This window comes from Pinus tabuliformis, chromosome 2_2 (genome assembly GCF_031772625.1).
Source record: "Pinus tabuliformis cultivar Carrire ecotype Pingquan chromosome 2_2, CPIR1, whole genome shotgun sequence".
Lineage (NCBI taxonomy): Eukaryota > Viridiplantae > Streptophyta > Pinopsida > Pinales > Pinaceae > Pinus > Pinus tabuliformis.
Window position 1 is genome coordinate 86,690,766 of NC_142300.1, and position 9,614 is coordinate 86,700,379.

A 9,614-nucleotide genomic window follows, 5' to 3' on the forward strand; every position below is an offset into this window, starting at 1 on the left:
TCACAATGAAGACTGTCTATAATTGACTACATTATAATTATTCACATTTCTATCATTCAACACTCTTACATTGTCACTTTGCATTAAAAACTTTTATTTCATATTTTTTCATCATTCAAGTTATTAATAGTCTCTATCATTTTTGAATTTAGACTTCTCTGATCCATAATAATGATACCAACATCTTTCGGTAAAAATCACATAGGAGATAGTCTCGTCGGCACGTTTTGAACCAGCCAGTGTGGTTCATCTTCAGGACAAGATGAGGGACCAGATCTAGGGAATGCAATAAAGAGATGAAGAGAGCAACTAACTAGCCATTAGAAAATAACAGCTAGTTTGACTAAATAGTTGATATTAATAATTAAGATTTGACCAAGAAAGGGAAAGGGAACAAATTAAATGAATTTTAATTATTAATTAATATTATTAAATTAAATTCTATTAATATAACAATTAAAATAAATTTTATAATAAAAGTTATTAGACTAAAAATATACTATTATATGTAATACTATTAATAAGAATTAGTATTAAGCAAAGTCTTTTGGTAGAAATCACATAAGAGAAATTTTTGGCCGACGCATTTCAAACCAACAAGTGTGATGGTATTATAAACAATTGTTGAGATGGTATTAACAAAATTTATTCGTCCAAATAATTAGTAATACTATTAATAAGAAATAGCAATAAAAATAATAATAATATTATAAATATTATTGTTAAATTCGAGAATAAATAAATAAATAAACAAAATTTGGGAAGACAGAGCAAGGATTCAAACTAAATTAATTTTAATCATTAATTAAAATTATTAAATTAAATTCTATTATATATATATATATATATATATATATATATATATATATATATATATATATATATATATATATATATATATATATATATATATATATATATATATATATATATATTTAACTAAAACGGTTATAAATTTTATTTATGTGGAGAAAATAAGAGGGGACTTTGCCATGGCAGCCCCGATTACAAAGTGAGCAGCCTTCTGCTTCAGATTTTGGAATACATCGATTTTATGGTATCTGGAGGAAGATGTTACCATTTACTATCAGCTGTCCTTTCAGGAGAGAGCAACCTTTATTCTCCATTTGATCAGCTTCCCCGTTCAAGTTTCTGAGGATGTGCTAGAACTTATAGTTGTTGAAATCTTGCAGCACTCTTTTTAATCTGCCCAGGATTTTGTTTAAAGCGGCATTACTAAAAGGCTCTTCCGTATTCAATTTCTTAATTAGTATCTCTGAATCTCCAAAAACTTGCAGCTCTTTAATACCCTGTTCTCTTGCTATTTGGCAGGCTTTGAGGAGACCATAAATCTCAGCTTGGTTATTGGATTTCTGTCCTAAACTCCAGCTAAAACAGTCTTTTAGTATCCCATCTGTGGAATAAATGATACCTCCTGCACCAGCAATTCCGGGATTTCCTTTGGAGGCCCCGTCGAAGAAGATAGTGGTTAACTTTTTGGATCTCCACCAGGTTGAGAAGACATCCTCTTGGTCTCTTCTGCGCCATTCCGGATTTGCTGATTGGGGTGTGGGAGGAGATTTTCGAAGAGCAGGCTCCAGGGAGCATAGCCATCTCCTTTCTTCAGATAGTAAAAGCGGATCCTCTTTATGAAACTGCTGTTGTGCTGCTTCCAAAAGGAAGGCTTTGGCTTTAGCTGCAACCTGGAAAGGGGAGAGTTGATGCCCATTGAAAATCTGATCGTTGCGGGCCAACCAAATCTGCCAGCAAACAAATTTTGGAATGGCTGTCCAAACTTTGTTCCAGAAGGATTTTATGGGAATTCTTTGCGGATATTGATTATTCCATTCAGCAAAAAAGTCGTCAACAGAACACTGGGGAAATGACGGAATCTGTAATCCCTGTAAGATGAGGCTCCACGTTTCCTTAGCAAAATGGCATTCCAGAAATAAATGTTGGGTTGTTTCTTTGTTGTTTCTACATAGCGCACACCTGTGAGGCCCAACTATGTTCCTCTTCTCCAAATTGTCCCCTGTTAAGATTTTGTTGTGCATCAATGTCCAAAAGAAAAAATTAACTTTTGGGAGGGCGAGACTGTCCCAAACTCGCTTCCAAAAGGCTGAATTATGTTTGTTATTCCTTGATTCCTGAAGGGCCTTGTATCCGGCTGCTGTGGTGTATACGCCTGCCTGTCCCCATGCCCAGCGATCTTTTATGTGTCGATTCTCTGGCTTCGACTCTTCCAGAAGCTCAATTAGATGGTTTCTCTGTGCGGATAGCCAGCCAGGGGCGTCGTGGAGGTTCCACCCGGCCCACTCTCCTCGGTGGTCCCATACTGAGATATCGCATAGCCTATTGATGCCAGCATCAATCATCCATACTCTGATATCTTTTATTTCATCACTCTGTTCCAGTGGATCGCCTCCCATAATCCGATCCTTCCACAGATTAATTCTCTTGCCATTGCCTGGTATTTTGTAGAGCGATTTTTTGAAAAAGGAGCTGCTTTTGCAACAGAGAGCCCAAACATGCGTACTGTTGACAGGAGGCTCGGATTGCAGGTTGCTGAGAGACGAGTTCTGGGCGTATTTAGACAACAGGATGACGCTGGTCGGATGCTTGGGATCGTTAACCAGTTTCCACAAGAGTTTGCCTCCGAGCGCAAGGTTAACTAGAGATGGGTCACGGATCTGAAGGCCTCCTTCTGTTGTTGGCCTTTTAATCAAATCCCAATTGACTAGATGCATCTTCCTTTCGTTTCCTTTCCCACCTTGCCACAAGAAGTCTCTTAAGAGCTTGGAGATCTGCTCCATGACATTTCTGGGGGCTAGTAAGAATGCACCCTGATAGACTGGTAGCGCTGATAATAGAGCTTTTATTAAAATGACTTTGCCTCCTTTAGATAGCCAGAAGCCGCCCCATGATGCTATTTTTGATTTTATTTTGCAAATAATGTCTGACCAGAGTGACCTTCTGTTCGGACCATTTGTGATCGGCAGACCTAGATATTTGAATCGATCCCATTGGATGTGGCCTCTGAACCCCAAGGCATTTGAAATTCCTGTTAGCTCTTGATTATCGATATTCCAGGTGTAAATTTCGCTCTTGTTTTTGTTGACCTACGCTCCAGAGACCCTGCAATAACTTTTGAGAACTGAATCAAAACCTTTGGCGATTATGGAAGATGCGCCTCCAAGTAGAAGAGAATCATCTGCGAAAAGAGCATGGTTCAAGGGAACTACACCAGGGGAGGGTTTGAGGCCGGGGAGAGTGCCAGCAGATCTTTCAGATGAAAGTTTCCTACTAAAAGAATCAGCCATTAAAATGTACAGGAAGGGAGAAAGAGGGCATCCCTGCCTGATGCCTCTCTGTGCTTGAAAGAAATTGGAAGGGCGTCCATTGACTAGAGGGGCAATCCAGGGATTTTCAATACAGGCTTTTATAAGATGGACAAAATGAGGTGAGAAGCCAAAGGCACGGAGAACTTTAAGGAGGAAGGGGCGATTTACTCTGTCAAACGCATTTTCCATATCTAACTTTATCACCATACCTTTCTCATTTCTCTGTTTGCTGGAGTGGATTGTCTCCTGTACCTGAATAACATTATCAAGAATGTGCCTACCTTCCACAAATCCTCCCTGGGGGCTGGAGATCAATCTTTTTAATAGGGGCTTGATCCTATTTGCAAGAAGTTTAGCCAAAATCTTATATGATGCATTGCATAACGATATGGGTTTGAATCTTGTGAAAGATTCCGGATTAGATTCTTTGGGAATTAAGGCTAAATAAGTGGAGTTGGTGCCTCCGCCAATCTTTGCTTTTCTCATGAAGCCTTTAATCATTTTTTGGAGATCAGTTTTGATGATGTTCCAGCATACTTTATAGAAGTGTATTGTAAAGTCGTCTGGGCCGGGGGCTTTATCAGGTTCCATGGACTAGATGACTTTGATTATTTCTTCCTCAGTGAAGTCGCTGATGAGAACGGCGTTATCTTCAGGATTGATCAGTTGGGGAATATTATATAGGAAACCTGTGATTTCCTCCTCGCAGTCCTGAGGTTCCTCACTATATAATTTCCTGAAATGGCTGTCTGCAGCATCTTTAACTTGGTTGAATCCCTGTCTGACTTGGCCTTCTGCTGTTTTTATTTCTGAGATATGATTCCTGGACAACCGTGCTCTATACTGTCTGTGGAAGAAGGAGGTGTTCCGATCCCCTGCTTTTAGCCACAGACTTCTGGATTTGATTCTCCAGTATTCTTCTTCTTTTCTTAAGGCTCGATAGGTAGAGCATTGAGCCTTTGTTTCTTGCTCCAGCAGCTCTGTTGTAATCTCTTTGCGTTCCATATTATCTTGCAGGTTCTCCAACGTGTGGACTGCCTCCTTTCTTGTATTGGTTGGGTTGGGGACTGGTTTCCTTATCCAGTCCTTCAACGCATACTTTGTAGCCTTGAGCTTTTGCTCCCAAACAAAGCTTGAGGATCCAGAGATAGGTTTGGCCCAAGCTTCTTTCACAATGTCGATGAAACCTTCTCTCTCGATCCATAGAGGATTAAATCGAAAAGGAAGGGGCCCCAAATTTTCTTCATCTTCTAGGAGGAGTTGAATCGGTTTGTGATCTGAGGAGAGCTTGGGCAAGATTTTGGTTTTTATTATCCTTTTGTTCAACATAATCGAACTTTGAACCAAGAATCGATCCAGGCGGGCAGCTATATGATCTGGCCCAGATCTATTGTTGGACCAAGTATATAGGCCTCGCACTGGGGCAAAATCTAGTAAGTCCCATTGCTGTGTGAGCTCTTCGACAAAAGCCAGCATTGGATCTCTGTTGCTTGATCCTCCCCTTTTCTCCTTTGTTTTCAGAACAATATTGAGGTCGCCTGCTATGATAATGTTATCTGGATTATGCTGTTCGAGATAAGCTGAGAGGGATTTCCAGCAATCTCGTTTTTCAGAATATGTAACAGGAACATATAGATTAAACAAAGAGATGGTCAACTTACTTGTACAGTGTAACAGCTCCGTAAAGATCCAGTGCTGGGTTTCATGGGACTTTTTTAGCTGAAATAGGTCTTCGGTCCAGAGAGTTGCCAGCCCTCCAGAGGATCCCCTTGAACTAACTGCTTTGCCTGCTCTTTTCTTCCATTTTGTTTTGTTGATATCAAGAAGAGCACCCCCTTCTATCTTCGTCTCTTGGAGCATGAGGATATCTGTGGGTTCTATTTTCAGGAGGTCCATGACTGCTTCGGCTTTGGATGCGTTCCCCAGCCCTCTGCAATTCCAAGAGACGAGTTTCATCATTTACTTAAGGAAAGGAGTGTGGCCTCCCTTGGAAGGCCTTGGTCTAGTGTTTCTTCCCATGGTCATTTCTATGGTGGCCTGGCTTCCTTGGACTTTGAGTCGCTCGGCCTCCTCTTCCCTTAGCTCTTTGCGAGATTTCCTTCTTGCTTTTTTAGTAGGTCACTCAAAGGTTTCGTCCTCTGAAGAACCTGAGCTTTCTTCTAGTTTTTTCCTTGTTACATCAGCATATGAGGGGCTGGAGGGGCTTCATTGTGCAGTCTCAACCTGCAATGCTTCTTCCCCCTCTTTGATGGGGGATGGATCTGCTACATGCTCTCGATTTTCCTGAGTCGAGGTAGATGGGATAGCCTGAGTTTTTTCTACTCCTTTCTGAGTTGCTTCCTTATCTTGGTTAGGCTTGGAGCCGCTTGGAGGTTCTGGCAAGCTGCCTTTGCCATTTCCTTTTTTTTGCTGAGCAGTTTTTTGAACTACAGTCCACTGGTACTCACTTGTTTTTACTGCCTGTTCCTCGATCTTTTTCTTGCAGTTCTTTGCAAAGTGCCCATGTTCGTGACAATATCTGCACTTGAATGGAAGCTGTTCATAATCCAGTTCCTGCACATGAGTCCACCTGGCCACCGAGAGCTTTATTGCTTCGGGCAAACCCTCCTCAAGGTCCACTTCTACACAGATTCGGGCGCATGAGTACTGATCTTTCCTTACTGCTTGATCTATATACTTTCCTAACGCATTGCCTATGATCTGCAGAGTTTTTTGGTTCCAGCAGTGTAGAGGCAGATGGGGAAGTCGCACCCATACTGGAACAGCTGAGGGAACATCCTGAGAGGGGTCGAAATCCGGAGTCCATTTATTTAGATACAACCCCTGCTGTCCCATAAAATAGGGGCCATTTCTAATATTAGGCTTCTGTCATCCGAGCTCTCGAAGACGAACACATAGAATCCTTTGCCTACGGAATAGCTTTTGACCCCTTCTTTGATCAAGGGAGCCCAATTTCTTTGGGTCCAGTTCTCCACTGTCTTGGGGGAAGGCCAGAGACCCGTAAACTGGCCTATCAACCCTTTCTCAACTAGATTCAAGGCAGCTTTGCAAATTTCTTCTTCAGGTAGGGCAACCGTTGGGATGGAATCAAGCTTCTTTACAAATTTCTGCTGGCTAGCTGAGAGAGGGTGTTTCGAGCTAGCAGCTACCATGGCTTTGAACGCCGCGATCTCCGGAGGAAGGGGTGGGGGGGGGGGGGGGGGGTGGCAGAGCCCCCGCTGGGCTCCATGAAGGTCATTGCAAAGCTTTGCTATGAAGTCAGCCGCAGGTCTGGCAGGTAGATACCTAAGGGAAATCGACTCAGAATGCCAAGCGCGCAGGAGAGAGGGCCTGTGAGCCGAGACTGACCGGCGGCCGCAACCAGCTGCAGGGGCGGCTAGGTCTCGGGATAAATTCTATTAATATTACAATTAAAACCAATTTTATAATAAAAGTTATTAACTACAAATATACTATTATATGTAATACTATAATAAGAATTAGTATTCTAATAAATAATAATATTATAAACAGAATTGTTAAGATGGTTTTAACAAATTTTATTCTTCCAAATAATTAATAATACTATTACTAAGAAATAGTAATAAAAATAATAAAAATAATAAAAATATTATAAATATTATTGTTAAATTAGAATTAATAAATTTTATTATATATCTATATATATATATATATATGTATGTATGTATGTATGTATGTATGTATAAAGAAAATAAACAAAAAGATAAAAATAAAAAACTTTAGGAAGAAAGAGCAGGGATCCAATACCTGGTGATACTCCAACCATCATCTCTATGCAGATTAACATGCATTTTTTCAATTTCTAAGGCCTCTCTAATTTTACGATGATGAAAATGGTCAATCCTAGCAATGACCCTAGCCTCTTCTATGTAGATGTGATGATTGGTCTTTTCTGCGTGTTTTTCCAAAGCAGAGGAGTGAGACCTTCCATGCTTGATGTTCGCAACATGCTCACAAATCCTTTGATTTATTGATCGACCAGTCTCACTAATATATGGAGCTCCACAGGAACAAGGAATGATGTAAACCACCTTCCCATGCTTAGGGTTAACCAAGTCCTTAACTGAACGAAGAGAACTCCGAATAGTGCTAAGGGGTGTAAAAGTAGAAGGAATCTTATGTTTTTTCAAAATCCTTGTGATTTTATTATTTATTAAAATACCAATTCTTATTAATAGTATTACATATAACAGTATATTTGTAGTTAATAACTTTTATTATAAAATTCATTTTAATTGTAATATTAGAATTTAATTTAATAATTTTAATTAATAACTAAAATTCATTTAGTTTGGATCTCTCTATCTTCCCAAAGTTTTTTCTTTTGTTCTTTTTAATTATTGTTATTATTTTTTTATTTTTTTTACTAAATTTAACAATATTATTATTATTATTACCACTACTGATTATTTGGATGCATAAAATTTGTTAATACCATCTCAACAATACAATTTATAATATTATTATTTACTATCATACTAATTCTTATTAATAGTATTAAATATAATAGTATATTTTTAATTTAATAACTTTTATTAAAGAATTAATTTTAATTGTTATATTAATAGAATTTAACTTAATAATATTAATTAATAATTAAAATTCATTTAGTTTGTTCTCTTTCCCTTTCTTGGTCAAATCTTAATTATTAATATCAGTTATTTAGTCAAACTAGATGTTATTTTCTAATGGCTAGTTAGTTGCTCCATCTATTTATTGCATTGCCTAGATATGGTTCCTCATCTCTTCCTGAAGATGAAGCACACTGGCTGGTTCGAAACACGTCAACGACATTATCTCCTATGTGTTTTTAAGCAAAAGATGTTAAAAGTCTCTATCATGTTAGCAAACTAAGGTAACTGAGAAAATTTAAAATTAAAATGACCAAATTAATCTTAGAGATATTTAGCATATTGAAAATTATTAGAATAATTAGATGTTCAACAAATTTTGGGTGACCATGCATGATTGAAACGAACCTAGATCCATCTTAATCCTAGATCTATCAAGCACAAAGAGGGATCAAATATTTCGAGGTGCAAATCTTTCCTCAAGTTTTTCACTGAGAAAAGAGGTTTGCACCTTGAGAGATTTGATCCATCTATGCACTTGATAGATCAAAGGTTAAGATGGATCTAGGTTGGTTTTATATCAACACTGATGATGGAGACATATTCACCAATAACGTGTAGTGTTGACTACCTCTACCCATAATTCTTGTGTTAGTCTTGCATACTGAGCATACTCCATGTCTTGTCCATCAATTTCCCATTCATTCTCTCAACAACTTCACTATGCTAAGGAGTATATGGAGTAGTTGATTGACATACTATCCCATGTTGTTTGCAGAATTACTCAAACTCTTTACCATAGAATTCCCCTCCCTTATTATTTTGGAGCACCTTTACCTTCTTATATGTCTAGTTCTTCATTAGATATTTGAACTCTTGAAATTGATTGAAAACCTCATAATTAGTCCTCAAGAAATGAAACCATGTCATCCTATATAAATCATCAATGAAGGAAACAAAACATATGGATTCACCTAGCAATGTATTGTCTCAAATGCATCATTATGAACTAGCTCTAGAATTTCCTTTACCCTTGTAGTTCCATATGGGAATATAATGTAATTGCATTACCCATAAATGCAATGTTCACAAAATTTAACCTCTAGAGAGTTATGAGGAAAACCTTCAACCATACCTTTTCTTTGAATAGCTTGAAGTGTTCTCTCTAATGTGGACCATCCTATGATGCCACAACATGGTCTCATTAACTAGACAAGAGGTTGATCCATTGGTTTTATGAAGGATTGTACTAGTGTAACCACTTGGGTTGATATTCCTTAAAAACTTATAAAATGTACCAATCCAAACACCTATCATCAACAACATCATGCCACGAACCATCTTACATGAATCCTTCTTAAATATGGTATGAACACCTGCATTTCCCATTCAATTGATAGATATTAGATTCTTGGTTAAACTTGGATATATAGTACTCCTAGAAATGTTTTACTCAAAGTGTCCTTTAGTACTAGTCAAACATGGGTTGACCAACTATCATGGTTGTCAAGTCATCTCCCAAATAGACATTCCTTCATCATATTTTTCATATCCACAAAACCATTTTCCTATGGAGTTCCATATGATAGGATGTTCCCGAGTCAATCTTCCGTGCCTTGTGACCTAATTATGTACTTGTAGAAGATAAATACACAACCCCCTCCATTTGAATTTCTCCCTT

At 38.2% G+C, this 9,614-nt stretch overlaps 1 protein-coding gene across 1 annotated transcript; it reads right to left on the reverse strand.

The window, feature by feature from the left end:
* Positions 1-5,546: 5,546 nt before the first annotated feature.
* On the reverse strand, positions 5,547-6,176 carry LOC149191558 (uncharacterized). The gene has a single exon (XM_089406693.1). The coding sequence runs from the start codon at positions 6,174-6,176 to the stop codon at positions 5,547-5,549; it is 630 nt and encodes a 209-aa protein (XP_089262819.1).
* Between the last annotated feature and the right edge of the window lie 3,438 nt (positions 6,177-9,614).

Excerpts from the sequence above, each read along its gene's own strand:
- LOC149191558 (XM_089406693.1), bottom strand. The coding sequence starts at position 6,176 with ATGGGACAGCAGGGGTTGTATCTAAATAAATGGACTCCGGATTTCGAC.